Source organism: Stegastes partitus, unplaced genomic scaffold, assembly GCF_000690725.1.
Source record: "Stegastes partitus isolate 25-593 unplaced genomic scaffold, Stegastes_partitus-1.0.2 Scaffold501, whole genome shotgun sequence".
Classification (NCBI taxonomy): domain Eukaryota; kingdom Metazoa; phylum Chordata; class Actinopteri; family Pomacentridae; genus Stegastes; species Stegastes partitus.
In genome coordinates this window covers 3787-20506 of record NW_007578232.1, presented here as the reverse complement: position 1 = coordinate 20506, position 16720 = coordinate 3787, and the positions used below count along the sequence as shown (strand labels likewise).

General features: G+C 43.8%; 1 protein-coding gene across 1 annotated transcript in view; it reads left to right on the top strand.

The window, feature by feature from the left end:
* The window catches only part of grm3 (glutamate receptor, metabotropic 3), a 19993-nt gene extending 3995 nt beyond the window's left edge, over window positions 1-15998 (top strand). The window contains exons 2-11 of the mRNA XM_008287449.1: window positions 444-496; window positions 1881-2211; window positions 2670-3270; window positions 10034-10276; window positions 10387-10576; window positions 11165-11474; window positions 11586-11779; window positions 12011-12143; window positions 13586-13763; window positions 15922-15998. Of these exons, the coding sequence (XP_008285671.1) occupies window positions 444-496; window positions 1881-2211; window positions 2670-3270; window positions 10034-10276; window positions 10387-10576; window positions 11165-11474; window positions 11586-11779; window positions 12011-12143; window positions 13586-13763; window positions 15922-15998 (2310 nt within the window). The remainder of the gene's footprint in view (window positions 1-443; window positions 497-1880; window positions 2212-2669; window positions 3271-10033; window positions 10277-10386; window positions 10577-11164; window positions 11475-11585; window positions 11780-12010; window positions 12144-13585; window positions 13764-15921) is intronic.
* Window positions 15999-16720: the final 722 nt, after the last annotated feature.

Below are 16720 nucleotides of genomic sequence, written 5' to 3'. Positions count from 1 at the left end.
TGTGTGTGTGTGTGTGTGCGCTCTTTCAACATGCGCATACGTACTTGCTGCATTGTATTTTATCTTCAAACAGCCACATTATGCATGAAGCAATTTCTGTTAGCAGCAACCCTCTAAATATGTTGTCATTTTTCCTTTGATGAAAAAAAAAATACATTTATTGAAGGATCAATCCAGTTATTTTTTTTGTGTGGATTTTAATTCCAAGTTTTTGTCAGAATGCCAAAGACTCTCATGAACTCTCCAATATGGGCCATGTGGTCAAAGGAAGACCAAAATAACACAACAACACCAACCCTGCCTTTTGATAGTGTAGGTTGAGCAACTCTGTTGTACTTTCTCATTGCTAGTATTGTCTTTGATGTGTTTTTTTTCCCGTTTCTTTTCAGTGTTGGCTAGCAATCCTCTTGCAGATTGTTAGCCAGCATGGATTTTTCATTAAGACACTGGAGTTTGTTTTAAGTGAGCTTTGTGCTGCAAATGGTTGGTTTTACATGTTTGGAGTTTCAGTTGATGAGATGCCCTTTGCCCCACTGGCAAATAAGAGAGACAGAAGCTCTCTAGAAAGCGAAACCCTCATTTGTTTACTTCGTTTTTATTTTTTTGTGAGTGTTCCAGCATTGATCAGATAGTTTCTGTCAGCGTTCCAGCGATGGTGCAGGGGCATTATTGGCATCATTGATCTGAACATTTGTTGTGAAATTAATCATGTTTGTACTTTTCAAGAAAACTCAGGCGTGAACACATCCTTCGCAGCACTATTTGGTTTGCAGATATCAGAGAAAAGGGTTAATTCTGGTATACCTAGTCTGTCTTAATGAAATCCATATTTGCCACATGCAGAACGATTTCTCATCCCATATACTTTTTTTTTTTTTGCTTCACTACTTCTTGAGTGTTCTCCAGTCCTCTCCTCTTTTTGTGAACTTGCACACCACTTTCAAGTGCCCTCCAAAAATTATTGTACAGTAATTGACTCTCTGGCTGCTACCTCACCAAACATTTGCACTGTAAACACTACAAGTAGCTGCTTGACTGCATTCGGTCTCGTGTTTAATGCAGTTCCACATCGCAGAGCGGAATGATACCGTGCTCTTTCAAACTGTGTATTTGACTGCTGTGGAACTGTCGGGCGTCTCTTTCTTGAAGAAAATCATTTTTATTTCGCTTTACATAAATGAATCAATAAGATTCAGAGGCAGCAGATTTAATTCACGTCACATATCAAGTTGCAGTGTTTACATAAGCCAGGAGTTGTCCTTTTTGACCTGTCAGTCCTCCATGGGTTGATAGTGTTCAATTTGAAACATTAGCAAAATATACCTTATCATTTTAGATCACAGAAAAATAATTATTGGTCAATCAGTGTTAAATCTGCAGTGTGGAACTTTTGTCTCCCCCTTCTGGCAGTGCGAGTAATTACACAAACACTGGTGACGTGTGCTAATGCCCCACCCAAATCACTTTGTTTTTTAAATGTAATCCTTCCTTTGATGACTGATTTTCTTTTTTTTATATCTCGACCATCAGAACACTTTCTAAGCTCAGCCATTCTTCTCGTTGTTGTAACCTTCTCTGTTTCTTTAGCTCCGGTGTGCTAACATCTTCAACTCTGGCAAACCAATCATTGCCAGTTGATGTAAAACGAGACACCGCCGGTGCACCAGAGCGTGAATGTCGCCACAGACAAGACACATAAAACTCTAGCATAATGTGAAATACGGAGAGATTTACCTGCCGCTGAAATTCTTTATCGGCATAGCGTGAACTCATTTGGCAAGGTCTTGAAAATACCGAAACTCTATTTATATGTAAAAATCACACACTGCAGCTTTAAGATCATACGATACCGAAAGGTTGGGATAGTTTCATTTTGCAAGACGAACTTTTGGAATTATTTCACCTGATTTGTATCTCATTTTGCTGTATCTCTCCCTTCAGGTTGCCAATCTTCTCAGGCTCTTTCAGATCCCTCAGATAAGCTATGCCTCAACGAGTGCCAAGCTAAGTGATAAGACGCGCTACGATTACTTCGCCCGCACCGTGCCCCCTGACTTCTACCAGGCCAAAGCCATGGCCGAGATCCTGCGCTTCTTCAACTGGACGTACGTGTCCACCGTGGCATCGGAGGGCGATTATGGTGAAACTGGCATAGAGGCCTTTGAACAAGAGGCCCGCATGAGGAACATCTGCATTGCCACTTCAGAAAAGGTATGGCATTAGAATATGAGTACATTTCTGGGGCCCAAACTGTATGAATATAAGCAACTCAAAGAAAAAGACCTGAAAACCCAAACTTTAATCTGGACTGTCACCCTGATGTATGGCCTGCAGCTGCAACAGCAACAATTAACAAGCCGCTAAATTTGTCAGCTTAGAAAAGTTTGTCTTTCTGTCTTATCTTGTATTACGCTCCAATGTGGTTTAATATAACAGTGGTGTTATCAGTTGTGAACCAGAAAATGAAAGCTTATCTCCAAGAACTCATTCTGGGTATTTTCACAGTCCCATATTTCATCTTATTTGCTGCAGAGATTCATGTTGGTGTGAGACTGTAGGACACTTTTTTTTTTTTTTTTGCTTGTTTCTTCCTATGAACGTTGTTAATACATACTTAAAAATAACATCTGTGTGCGTCTGTCATTACATTTTGTCATCTTTGTGTCCAGGTGGGGCGTTCTAATGCGAAGAAGTCCTATGAAGCTGTGATCCGCCAGCTTCTCCAGAAGCCAAATGCCCGTGTGGCCGTCCTTTTCCTTCGTAGCGACGATGCCAGAGAGCTGCTGGCAGCTGCTGCTCGGCTAAACACCTCCTTCATCTGGGTGGCCAGCGATGGCTGGGGTGCACAGGAAAGCATTGTCAAGGGAAATGAGGTCACCGCCGAAGGAGCCATCACACTTGAGCTGGCAGCCAACCCCATAGCAGAATTCAACCGCTACTTCCTCAGTCTGAACCCTGTCAAAAACCATCGTAATCCCTGGTACAAGGAATTCTGGGAGCAGCGGTTCCAGTGCTCCTTGGGGCCAGTAAATTTGGGACTGGGAGAGACACCTCCTCCACCATGTGACAAGGACTTGTCAATGGACAAGAGTTCCTTTGAACCAGAGTCCAAGATCATGTTTGTGGTGAACGCGGTGTACGCCATGGCTCATGCCCTCCATTATATGCAACGGAGCCTGTGCTTCAACACCACCAAGCTGTGTGACAGCATGAAGGCTTTGGACGGGCGCAGACTCTACAGGGATTACATCCTTAATGTCAGTTTCACAGGTAAGAGAGCTGGAGCATGGCGAGCAGAGTGAAGAGTCCTAGATAAGGTGTTCAAGGTGGATGAAGAGCGAAAAGAAGTGAGTGTTGGAGAGGGAGTTGGGGAGGAAAGGGGGAAAGATAGCAAGAAGTGGACAGGGAATGTGAGTGTCTAGTTAACAGTCCTCTAATGAACAACACAGGGGATGTTGTCCTTCTCCTCAGCCAAAGCAGCCAAGCCACAGAACATAAAAAGTACTGAAACAAATCTGCTTAATTGCTACGTATTGTCAGAGCCAGCTTGCCATTGACACCTTTTACCCATGCGTAATTGATACGACACTACAAAGTTGCTTTGAGGAATGAGAGCCGCAGTTAATCCGTCAGCCATATTCTTCTCTCTCGCACTAATGAGATTGTGTGTGTTATAATAGCTCCTATAGCGGGCTGCCTGTCTGTCTGTCAGTCTCTGTAGAGTTGGGAGAGAAGAGACAGAGGATTGGCTTGACTGACAGATGGTGTACAAAGGAAGCGTTATAAATAAACTGCTGTGTCTCAGGGACTGACACAGGTTTAGAGGTGCTTATTCCTCCACCAACCGTGACCAGGAGCAGACATCAAAACAGCCAGACAAACAACACTAACACGGCAGCTTTGCCATGGGACGTTGGGGAGAGAGAGAGCAGTAGGGATGGCTGGAGGACGAGAGAATGGCATCACGTACGGAGGGAGGAGGGGGAAGGAGGCTTACAGATAAGACTGACAGGCAGACTAAACTGAGGAAAGTGAGTTTGGAGTGAGGTAAAAGGGAGTAAGACAGAAAGAGAGATAGGGAGGGAAGGAGGGGAAGAACAAGTGAGCGCCGAGGCAATTCCGGAGTGGGACAGCATGCGTCAGCAGAAGAAGAAGATTCTCTTTGAAATTACCCATCTTCATTTCTGCTACAAATCAAAGGACTTGGAGCATTTCTGTCTGAGAGGAGGGAGTCAGAAAGAAGGAAAGAGAGAGGAAGAGTAAGATAGAGAGGGAAGGAAACAGTGAAGGGGATTGCAGTCGCATCCTCCACTTGGCAAAGATGATACCGCTCTGGTGTAGGAAACATACAGAGAGGAATGGAATAGATGTGCAAATTCACACACAAGAAAGTTTTTTTAAAAATGCTCTGGAGTAAGTTTTGGGAGAGGAGAGGAGAGGAGAGGAGAGGAGACGAGAGGAGAGGAGACGAGAGGAGACGAGAGGAGAGGAGAGGAGGAGAATTCCTCTGTGACTTTCCTACATCTCTATATCTGATCATCTTTCTCCCTTACACTCCCCTCTACCGCCGTCGTTCCCTTCTTTTCACCACTGATGTATGTCCACGAGGCGCGCGTCTTTATTCCGCAGTCGGAGAGAATAACAGCATATGCGAGGATCTGGAGTTCTTTGCGTCTCAATGTCAGTGACAATGGTGACAGCATGACAAACAGCTGTATTTGGTAAAAAAGCATTGAGGGAGACGATGTTGATAAGGGCTCAGATGATGTGGATGACGGTACAGTTAGACTGCGCACTGTGGAAGCGATTGTTTTGAGTTGTTGGTTAGCCCTGAATGACTCACTCTCACTGCTGTACATATACATCTTTCCATCTACAGTTATGTGAGGAAGAAGCTGAGGTGAGTTGAGGTTGAATTTGGTGTATAAATACTGCAGCATCACCATCCGCAGTGCTCTCAGTCTGAACTGTAGCAGACGGAAAACCAACAGTGTTCAGCGCTCTCTGTCTCTCTCCCATTTTCTCCTTCTCTTATTCACACATGCATGTCCGATGCACATTCTTTGCATTACGTCAAACTTTGATCTCCCTTCTGTCTCCCCGCGCGTCCAAATAAAGTGCCGTCTTTAACTTTAAAATCACAACACGGCGGACTGTGTCTTTAACCGTGATGAGGCTTGTTTTGTTGTGTTTTACTGACGGTGTATGTGGTGCACTGAGGCAGTATGTTGTGCGGTTAGGAGGGTGTTTTCATATGCGGCTCTCTTCATCTAGTCTCATCTCGCTAGTTGCTATGGTAATGAAGCCGACACTGTTGCCAATTGTTGAAGTGATCTGGTAGATCATGGGAACTGCTCCATACCAACTCGTCATAGACACGAAGGGCATATTTGTGCATTTTTCACGAGGCCTTGCCACATACTTCAAACACAAAACACAGACATGCATACGCACGCACACGCAAACACGTGCAAAATAGTCAGCTTTTTTTTTCTTTTTTTTTTTCGACAAAGAGGCAGCTTGAAATGCTTGTTTTTCTACCAGCATGAAATTGCAGACACCCCCAACCCACACACTTTTCAAAGCCATCATTCAACTCCCACCCATCCACCTCCCCGATCTGCAGCAAACGGATCAGTATATACACACATGCATGCAGTCTTCTGTTCAAATAGTGGTGATAGATGTGATATTCCCCCTTCTCTGCGCTTGTGTGTATGTGTGTATTCGTGTGTGTGTGTGTGTGATATGTCTGTGTTAGCAGAGGCGGTGTGCCTTCAGGGCCATATTGAGCAGAGAGCTTACTGCAACGTTTAGATGCTAGAGAACAACCTTCACTCATTCTCTCCCTCGTTTTCTCTTCGCTCTCTTCCTCTGTCTCTCCGTCTCCGTCTCTCTCTCCTCTCTCTGTCACTCTCTCTTGCTCTTCATCACTCTATCTTTCTATATCTCTCCCTTCTCTTTCTCACCCAGAAAGTGTCCTACTCTCTCTCTCTCTCTCTCTCTCTCTCTCTCTCTCTCTCTCTACATTCAAAAACAGCACATCCCACTCAGACTTCACAAGGTTGCTCTCCTGCCTCCACTGCCTCTCTGCGCCGGTCTGTTCCTCCACTCCTTCACTTTGCTCATCCTTCCATCCACCCTTCACCTATTCTCTATTGATTCCTCCCTCTAAAGGCTTTCCTCCATCCACCTATATCTCTGCTGCCGTGACATCAGTTTCTTGCTATTCCCCTTTGCTATCTCCTCTCTTTTTTTTTCTCTCGCATTCTTCTCCCTTGTCACTTACCTCCCTTTTTTTTTTTTTTTCCCGCCCCTTATCTTGTCTCCTGCCTCATCCTCCATCCCCGGCAACCTCCTGTTTTTTTTGGCCTGCCTTTCTTTTGTCTCCTCTATCTCGCCACCTTTCTTTCAGTCAAGCCTTAGTTCTTGTGCTGCTACACCTTCCCTTCTATACTTTTCTCTCCTTTATTTCAGACTTTCTTTTCCGCCCTCCTATTCCCCCGTGGCCTGTTGCTCCGTGACCCATCCGAAGCAGTACCTCCGTCCCCTGGGACTGAATCTATAGGGAGAACAAATACAGCTAATGTGATCTGTCTGCGTGTGCCGTTGTGACATTTGAGAGCGTCCCTGCATATATATTTATACTGTGTGCATTCACATCCTCGCGCAAGGAAAAGATTCCCCTTCTTTGCTCCTCTCTCTCTCTCCACTTTCAGATTACTTATTCCTACTTATTCCTCCCAAGCCCCTTTTGCCTCCTCTCCCTCTCCCCGCCTTTAATACCCACAATCCCCCTTGGGCTTCGCTTTGGCCCGACATGGCCGAGAACATAATTAATTTCTCAGCTTCTGAATGAAAAGCCTGTTTTCACCATGCTTCTAATTAAGCTGGAATAATAAGGTGTTTCTCAAGTTAGTGGGAATGCTCAAGCAACTCAGAAATTAGGAATTTGGTTTCGGCCGCCTTATAACCACAGTTTGTCTCTGCTAACTTCATTTGTTATTATTGCACTTTTAAATGTGTCATCTTCTGCTGTTTGATTAATTGCCAGATTTTTATTGATCCTCTAAGACAAGCAGCAGGATGTGGACAGTCAGTGTGCACAAACTGCACTTTGTTTTGTTAACATTAAAGATGTAAGCCTATAATTTGCTTAACCCTGTCAGACACCCCCAGTACTGACTACAGCTACACAACATGGATGATTTGAGAAGTCATGGTCCACCTCTGGATGCTGACGACACCACACAGGCGCGGAAAGTCACTCAGAGCTGTGAGCTGCTGAGGGCGGTCCCCGCTGTGGGTCTCAGCTGGACCGAGCTGAAGCATTGTATGGATGAGGTGACACAGGCTCATCTATCAGCACTTGTTTTAGGTTTACTGTAAGTGTTAAGACACCGCAGGAAAGCCTACGAGCTTCTGGTAGGAAGCAGTCGCCACATCCAATTCTTCAAATGATTGAATTGGTTCAGTTCATGGTTCGTTGCAGTTACATCATACAGAAGCGTGCTGTCGAGAGGTATACCTGAGGGACAGAATTCCTTCTAGTCGCTCACTTGAAATTCACATGCTTTGTAGCCTGTAGCGGCACGATGGCAAAGTCAGTCTGTCAGCCTGTCTGTCAGCCCGCCAATTTGATCCAGACTAAAATAATTCAATAACTATGGGATGAATTGAAATGGAATTTGACACAGACATTCATATTCCCCTGAGGATGAACCTAAATGGGTTACTAGCCCCAAAACTACTTTGGTTAATACAGTTCAGTGCCAACTAGGTGCAAATGTTAGGATGCTGGGAGGTAAACTAAGATGTTGTGTGCCTGCTATTGTACCTGCTACACTTCCGAATTGTTATTGCAAATGTGTTAGCATGCCAGTGTTAGCCTCAAAACAGAAATCCTTGGCCACTGGAGCTCACTATATTTTTAAATTTAGCCCCGGACGGCAATGAGGAGAGAGAATGCCGTCCATCAGTCAAGGACCGGGGCTGCCTGTCTCCGCTCTCTGCAGTCAGAGGAATCTTGGTGGCCTTCGCCAGCGCTAACTTGCACCCTCATACACTTTCTTGATAAGCCATTCTGTCACGTCAGCAAGGTCGCTGATGTTGGCTATAGGGAGGAATCACCAGTCCTGTGAGTCTACTGCTCCCGAACGCGATCGGTTACAGGCGAAGTCAAGGGCAGAACAGCACCCTCAAATGGGTCTGTAGGCCAATGCCGTTATCTCTTTAGTCTGTAGCTATTACACATAATTACCACATGCAGCTAATTAGGCTTCAGCACACATCTAAGGTCCTAATAAGGTGCAGTTATGATAATTAGCTAGTGGCGAAGTGTTTCTGCAAATGTGCACGAGTGTCTAAGAGGAGGAGGAGGAGGAGGAGGAGGAGGAGGGCCCGGCTTGCATTATTGCTCAGTGTTATTAGCTGACTTTATTATCTGGCAACTTGTGGTATAATGGATTCATATCTCTTCCTCGTCTCAAGATATTATCAGCACTTTTATATTGAAATCATTTTCATTTAGCTGTCACCGAAACATTTAGCCCCGAAATCCAAAGAAGACTTGACACTTGGAATTTCCTGTGACAAAGGGAGAGAGGAGGAAGATAGAGGGTTGTGCTGTCTCTGTGATTTATGGATTTCATAAACCCTAACCCCCTCTGCTGCCATCTGACACGCCATTCTTCTCTGAACACACAGAGCTTTCACAACAATAGCACAGCTTTAGCCGCTGTCAGTGTTGCACGCGCGCACGTACACACACACACACACACACACACGTCGGCGCGCACACACACGCAACTAACAGCGGGGTCAGAGCTTTGGTTCTGTCAGCACAGCCTCCCACAGCGCTCAGAGCAATACCTTAGCCATCACACTGTAAAGCAAAACCTAATGGAGCCTCCACTTGTGTGCACATCCTCACACACACACACACTTCTCAGCCCAACAGCTTATTTGCGATCTGTATTCTGATTCATTCCACTGATCCCAAGCTGTATGTATGGAGAATGAATTTGGGCTTCGATTTCTTTCAGTTACCCAAAGACACGGTAAATATGAAGAAGGCGGCAGCAGCGCGGTATCATCAATGCTGCTGCTGCTGCGCACTGAGGACTGAGAGCCTTGTTATACGTTGAAGAGTGATGCTCCATAAAGCGGCACACACTGCACTATCCCCAGTCACATCATCATTTGACAGGCGCCAGCGTATAACATACCACCCTATGTGTCAGCAACACAGAGTTGATTGCTCTGCTGTAAGGACTGAAGTGGCACTGTACGAGTGACACGCACTTTGTCTGTGTCAAAACCACCAAGTGTCACCACTGTCAGGTCCGACGCCGCCGCCTGCAACGCATCAGGAAGTTACTTTTTGTTCCAGTCCACAAACCCTTTTCTTGTTCTTTTTTTTTTTTTAATGGTTTCAGCATCCTGCCAATTTTACAATCTCTTCTGTTCCCACATCCTCAGGGTAGATGGTAATCCTTTCATAACATGTATACAAACCAATTTGGCAGTTTCAGCAGTGTACCTCCCTCACAGAAGAGACCCAGAGGCTAATTCCATCAATGTGTGGGTAGCTATAGCATCGCCCAGGGATTCAGTCCTCTACCTTCATGGCTACATGACTTTATGGGCAGTTTGTTAATGATGCATTCGGTAATAAACTTTATCAAACCAGATTTTAGACCAGCAATCATGTCCCTGTTTGACTTTAGGGAAGGATGGGATGCCAGTGATACACACATCACTAAGCATATCTGGCATTTATAGCCTCTTAGCGAATACTTTTGTAACTGGCTGGTCTTCAGTAATGAAAACGCTATTGTTATGCCCTTCAGTGTCTGTTCTGGACTCCTAAGGCTTAGCTGACCATTGTTTATTGTCTCTGCTGCTTTTAAAAGGCATCAATGAGACATCAATGGCATGATTGTTCCTGATTGTTTAGCTTTGATCTCCTTTCTCACTGCCTTTTTTTTTACTTTTTTGTCCCACTCTTTGTCTCTTCTCACCCCCCCTCCAGCGCCTTTCTCTCCTCCTGGCAGTGAGACAGTAGTGAAGTTTGACACCCAGGGGGACGGCATGGGCCGATACAACATCTTCAGCTACCAGCGCTCTGGCGATCGTTATGGTTACGTGCCGGTGGGCGAATGGGCAGAGAGCCTGAGTCTGAGCAGCGATCTGATTCGCTGGCCAAGAGACGTGGTGCCCACCTCGCAGTGCAGCGACCCCTGCGAACGCAACGAGATGAAGAAAATGCAGGCAGGTAGGACAGTGAATTCCAACAGCTTTCTTTATTCGTCATACCAAACCGCAGTGTCTCCTGAAAAAAAAACTCACAAACTACCACATTCTGTTCATATTCCTATTTCCCAGGTGAGTACTGCTGCTGGATTTGTACAGCCTGTGAGCCTCATGAATACCTGGCTGATGAGTTCACCTGCTCGCCCTGCGCTCCTGGCCAGTGGCCCACCGATGACCTGACCTCCTGCTACGACCTTCCTGAGGACTACATTATGTGGGAAGACGCCTGGGCCATTGGTCCAATTACCATCGCCTGTGTAGGGTGAGTGACAAAGGATTCCTCAAATCGAGGGCCCATTGTTGCAAAACTTACTCAGAAACACAAGTGGTGAATCTGCTGTGATGATGCTCCATGTTTGCTGTGCGAGAAAGCAAAGCTGGCAGATGTAGTTTGCAACACTTAGAAAATTGCCCGGGCTAAGTGCCTGCCAAGACTCGATATGACACACATTTACTGCTCTGTTATTCAAACTGCTTGGACCACTTTACTTTTCCAGGTAGATGGTGACATGGGCCTACGTTAATAGTCAAGAATTTTCTGATTATGAAGAGTTCATTTGCAAAAACAGATAACTCAGTTTTTGTAGATTTTCAGAAAACTTATTTTTTTGTTGTTTGCTTGAGATAATATCAATCAAACTGAAGTTGAGTGGATTTGACTCAGTAGAAATGACAAACAAAAAGTAGAAGTAACTTGTTTGATTGATGTAGATGATGGAAAAGTAGGTTTTCTGAAGGTTTGTGAAGATGGAGTTATCTCTTCATATGTATATTCCAACCCTACTTGTGAAACAGAATATAAGCAGTGACTTTATGACATTGACTGTCTTCTGGCTGCTTCTGTCCCCAGCTTCATGTGCACCGGCCTGGTGTTCTGGGTGTTTATCAGACACAACAACACACCGCTGGTGAAAGCATCAGGCAGAGAGCTGTGTTACATCCTCCTCTCGGGAGTCTTCATGTCCTACGCCATGACTTTCCTCTTTTTGGCCAAACCCTCTCCTGCCATCTGTGCCCTGCGGCGCCTCGGCCTGGGCACATCATTTGCTGTCTGCTACTCCGCCCTTCTTACCAAAACCAACAGAATCGCCAGGATTTTCAATGGCGTGAAAGACGGAGCCGGTGCAGTAAGGCCACGCTTCATTAGTCCATCCTCTCAGGTGAGTGATTGCGGCATCACGTCCATCCATCTGCATCAGCCAGATGGATGGATGGACAGACAAGCGGTGGATCTTGATGACCTTACCTTCCTCTCCTCCCTCCTTTTTCAGGTTTTCATCTGTCTGAGCCTAATCTCCGTCCAGTTAGTGATGGTGTCAGTTTGGCTGCTGCTGGAGGTTCCCGGGACGCGGCGCTTCACGTTGCCCGAGCGACGGCAGACTGTCATCCTCAAGTGTAACGTACGCGACTCCAGCATGCTGCTGTCGCTGGGATATGATGTGCTCCTGGTCATCCTGTGTACTGTGTAAGTGTGTCATAGCTGAGCTGATTGGCAATGCAATTACGTAAAAGGCACTGTCCAACATGCTTTATGTTTTCCATCGTGGGCACTTTAAATCAGTAAGCGCTGGGCTCTTAGAAAAATTACAAATCAGGTTTTATTTTCAGTTTTGTACGTTTTCTTTTCAATAGAGTAGGTATTGGCACTTTTCCAGATGGTGCCTGTCTAATCAGAAATATGATTCTCCCCCTGCAGGTATGCCTTCAAGACCAGGAAGTGCCCTGAGAACTTCAATGAGGCCAAGTTTATCGGATTCACCATGTACACCACCTGTATAATTTGGCTGGCCTTTCTTCCCATCTTCTACGTTACATCTAGTGACTACAGGGTATCTTCTTACACACACATGCACAAGTTTTTTGAGTTTGACATTGCATTGACATCTAAGCAACTGATGTAACCCTGAAAGCTTAAAGGAAAAGTCTGATATTTTTAGATATTCTTTCTAGTAGCAATAGATGAGAAGACGCTAGTATGCTAAATATAAAGCCACTGCCAGTAGGTGGTCAATTTAGCCTTGGATAAAGACTGGAAAACATATTTCCTGGCTCTGTCCAAACTTTCATACATGCAGTTTAATTTGTCCACCTAGAAAAATGTGAAGGTTAAACATGCATAGCTCTTAAATGTCCTGTTCTTCTCACAATAGAATTAAAGATTTACCTTCCACGAGTCAGTTTTTCTCACATCAACATGACTAATAAAGATGCACAGGTAGCAAAACAGCAGCAGCGCAGGTGTAGTGGCAACTTAAACAATTTCTAATCCTGTTGGCAAATGTCCCAGCTCTGCAGTCCTCGGGTGACAAACAGACAGGCTCCGTCAAACTGCTGACACATGTCCAGATTTAACAGCGAAGGGGAGTGAGTGTTCACCTGAGCCATACAAATCTCAAGCACACAAACACACCTCAAGCACACACTTCCACAAACACACAGAGTATCAAAGGGTGCAAGGGAGGAGTGCTGATGCCAGAGCTGCTCATTTGATCCCCATAAAAAACATCTCACTTTCTCTGCTCTCTCTCTCTCGCTCTACCTCTCTATCCTGCTCTCTCTAGCTGGAAATAAGCTTTTTTTTTTTTGGCTTTGTAATCTGACTTTAAGATTAGTCAGGTACAAGCATAACATCACTAACATGCATACTCACCCACTCGCGTAAAGATATACGTACACAGAGGAGATGTTGAAGGGCTGATTGCTAATGTGCTCGACTGTGCAGCTGTTATTCAACCCTCTCTCTGCGCAGTGATTACGGAGGCCATATAACATGCAAATCTGCAGACCTGTGATTAAGAGTCTGGAGAGAATAAGGTTGTTCTTAGCGTTGGGTTCAAACAATAAATTGCAGAGAGTGAAGTTAAAGCTGCCAGGGAGAGACTTCTCAGTCCTGTAGCCGTGGTCTCTGTTGATTAAGTCTTTTTATTGATCGATTCTGTAATTGTTATCCTCTGGACTGTTACAAGGCAACAGAGTCTGCCAACAAAGAGTTGCTTTACAGGCATCATTGGCTGCGTGCGCACATAGAGATCAGTTAGCATCTTCAGCAGTATTTTCATGTCTGTTTTTAATCTGCTGTTTATCAGCACCGACTGTAATTTAGCATTTTATTTAAAGCTCTTTGTAATAAGCATTCAGAGCGCGCCTTTTGGAAAATGTTCATTATTACAGATTATCACGATCAAATTAGCTCTTAACGGCAACTAAATTAGCACAAGATTTATCAAAGTCTGGCTTCTAATTACTGCCGTCTCATCTTTCCTTCTTGCAGGTCCAGACCACTACCATGTGCATCTCAGTCAGCCTGAGCGGCTTCGTGGTTCTGGGCTGCATGTTTGCTCCCAAGGTCCACATCATCATGTTTCAGCCCCAGAAGAATGTGACCAGTCACAGGCTTAACCTGAACCGCTTCAGTGTCAGCGGGGCTGCGACCACATACGCATCTCATGGTAGGTTGCATGCAGTTATCTAATGTTTAAAGAAATGAACACAACAAACACTGACTGTACTGTACTGTGTTACCTTTAATGTATTATTGACAAGTTTACCAGCTCACCAGATTAGTGCAGGCATGATCCTATGAAGTGGATGCAATTTTTGACAAAGCAAGTGTTTTCTAAATGGCTCATAAGTAGGCGGTAATGCTCTGTTTATTACTTTCAGACTCTGTTTCCATTTACAAGCTGTGGGTCGATTTTTTTTTTTTTTACATTAACAAAGCTTAATGATTGGTTAGATTGCATTAGTATCACGTCTTCGTCTCAAATGCACAAGCACAATAAAATAAATACAAGGCTATTTGTGCTCTTTATAATTGCTGCAACATTACATTGAATTTACATCGTGTTTGCGGTGTATAGTTAGTGCCTATTTCCTATTTACTAGTATGGTTCCCCAGTGTTCTACAAATACTGCGCTGTTTAAAATTTCAATTGGGCTTCACTGGTTTTCTTACTAACTTCACCCTGTAGAGGTTATCAGATGCTCGGGCTTTGCAATTTCTTTCCTAGCATGACTAAACACCCAATGTAGTCTTATAAACTATATCTTGATGATGTTTTAAAGACATTTGCAAAAACAGTAGACCTCCTATTACAGTTGTTTGCAATAGTTTTAACATCCACTGGCAAATTGCAACTAATTTTTAATTTCATGAACTCAATAAACAGTAAACTTTGAAGCAGTGATATGTCCAAGTTTGCACTTTTATAACTTGTTGGAAGCGATCACAGCTTTCAGTATTCAGCCAAGAGTCTTTTCTGTTCTTGATTTCGGACTGTTTGCAAATCAACTTCAAGTTCTAAGATATTTTCGGTTGTCTTGCATTCACAGCATGTTTAAGAGCTCCCCGCAGATTCAGCGTGATGTGTTTCTTTAAATAGTTGATTTTCAAGCCTGCTCTGGATCGTTGTCTTGTTACAGAAGCCGACCTTATTTCTCTCTCTCAGCTCCTTGACTGATGATGACGCATGATGCCTGCATTCAGATTTTTTTTTACATTTATTATCTGTTATTCCTTCTATCTGGAACTTATTTCCTGTGTCACTGACTCCCACGCAAGCCCAAAGCAGAGTGTTTCCACTCCCACACTTAACAGTTGGCAAAGTGTTCTTTTCATCAAACGCTGCTCCTCTTATCCACAAACGTACCTGTTGATTGTGGCTGAAGAGCTCCAGTTTAACTTCATCAGTCCAAAGTCGTCTCTTCCTCACTTTGGTTTATTCAGATGTTGCTGTGCAAACTTCAGAAATTGTATTTTGTGATAATGTTGTTTAGGGTTGCACCAATGAAGCAGCCACTCCAGTATCAGCTCAGCCCTCCTGCAGCTTCCTTGCAGTCGTATGGGGAATTTTCTTTGCCTTCCTGCCAGGCGGATGTACAGATTGATCTGAAAAGATTCTGAGTCTGTCAGATTTTGTCTTGATTTCCACAGTTCCTCCCAACTGCCAATTCTTAATGACATTTTGGACGGTGGAAATTGCAAGCAGAGGCACTTTGGTGTCTATTATGGCCTTCCTCTGCCTTATAGATGTCAATTAGCCTTATTTTTAGATGCTCGTGTAGTTGCTTAGAGCAGGCAATAGCTTTTGAGGGTTTCCACAAAGTTTGAATAGTCAGAGAATTTATCAGCTCTGGAGTTGTCTTCAGCTGAGAATTTCTAATGTCAGCAGAAGTCGTAATGAGCCATTAAGGCTTAATAAGTTAGCGAAGTATGTAAAAAAATAAAAAAAACGTTACAAATAGTAAAAGTGCCAAAAAAAACTTGTGCCAAAATTACTGCTTTGATTTTATATTTAAAATAAATAAATAAATAAATAAATTAACACAACTATGTTTGCTGCAGAGGTCATACTAACTGCAGAATGGTGAATTTGATGTTTTAGGTTAAATGCTATCAGGTCAAGGTTTAGGTTTATATTCTATGACTTGACAAATATATATACTTCCTTTATGTTTTCATTGCTTTGCCACCAGAAATCATTAACTGAGGAAGAGTTTCATGAACATTCATGAGCACAAATGTAATATTTCAGAATGCCTGATTTCTGTCTTCCTGTTTATAATTACCTTCTATATTCAACCTTCTTGTTCCGTGTCTTTTTCCAGCTTCTGTCAGCGCCCACTACGTCCCTACTGTGTGCAACGGGAGAGAAATTGTCGACTCCACCACTTCCTCCCTGTGACCACATCCAGTCCACTCTCTAAATCAGCCCCTGCGACTGTTAGCCAATTGATGAACATTGTCCCCCCTCGACTTATCTTTTCCCCGCCTCATGCGCACACTGTACAAACTCACACACGTTAACATTAACATACGATACACACACACACACATGCACACAAACAAACAAACAAACAAACACCTTCCTTGTGGACTAGAACTGTATTGTTTCACAAATGTAGAAAGTGTGTAACTATAATTAAATTATTTTCTAGGGATGTATATACATGGAATCGACATTGTTGTATGTAGAGAAACAAAAGAACAAAAAAAGTTTTTAGGAGGAATTTTTGGAGCCTTTGTTTTTGATAGCTTTGTTATGACGCTGTGTAAATAGACATGCGCTTAATCATGGTAGGAGGGGCTGTGTCCCTTAGTCTGGATGCACATTTGTGGCTCTGCTTGCCTCACCTGCAATATCCCACAGACTTTTTATTCTCATGCTTTTTTGTAGGTCTCATTGTAATAACCGATTATGTATGCATTTCTATTGTGTATCTGTACATTTGTATATTATACTACTGATGGTTCAAACAGCACAATGTTGACAGTCTTGTAACCCCAGAATGAATGTGGACAAAAGCATAAACTGGACAGGCTAGAACAGCTGGAATGGACATGTACAAAAAGAAAAAAAAAAAAAACGGAAAAAACCCTCCATCAAACCCATAGACGATTTTCAGT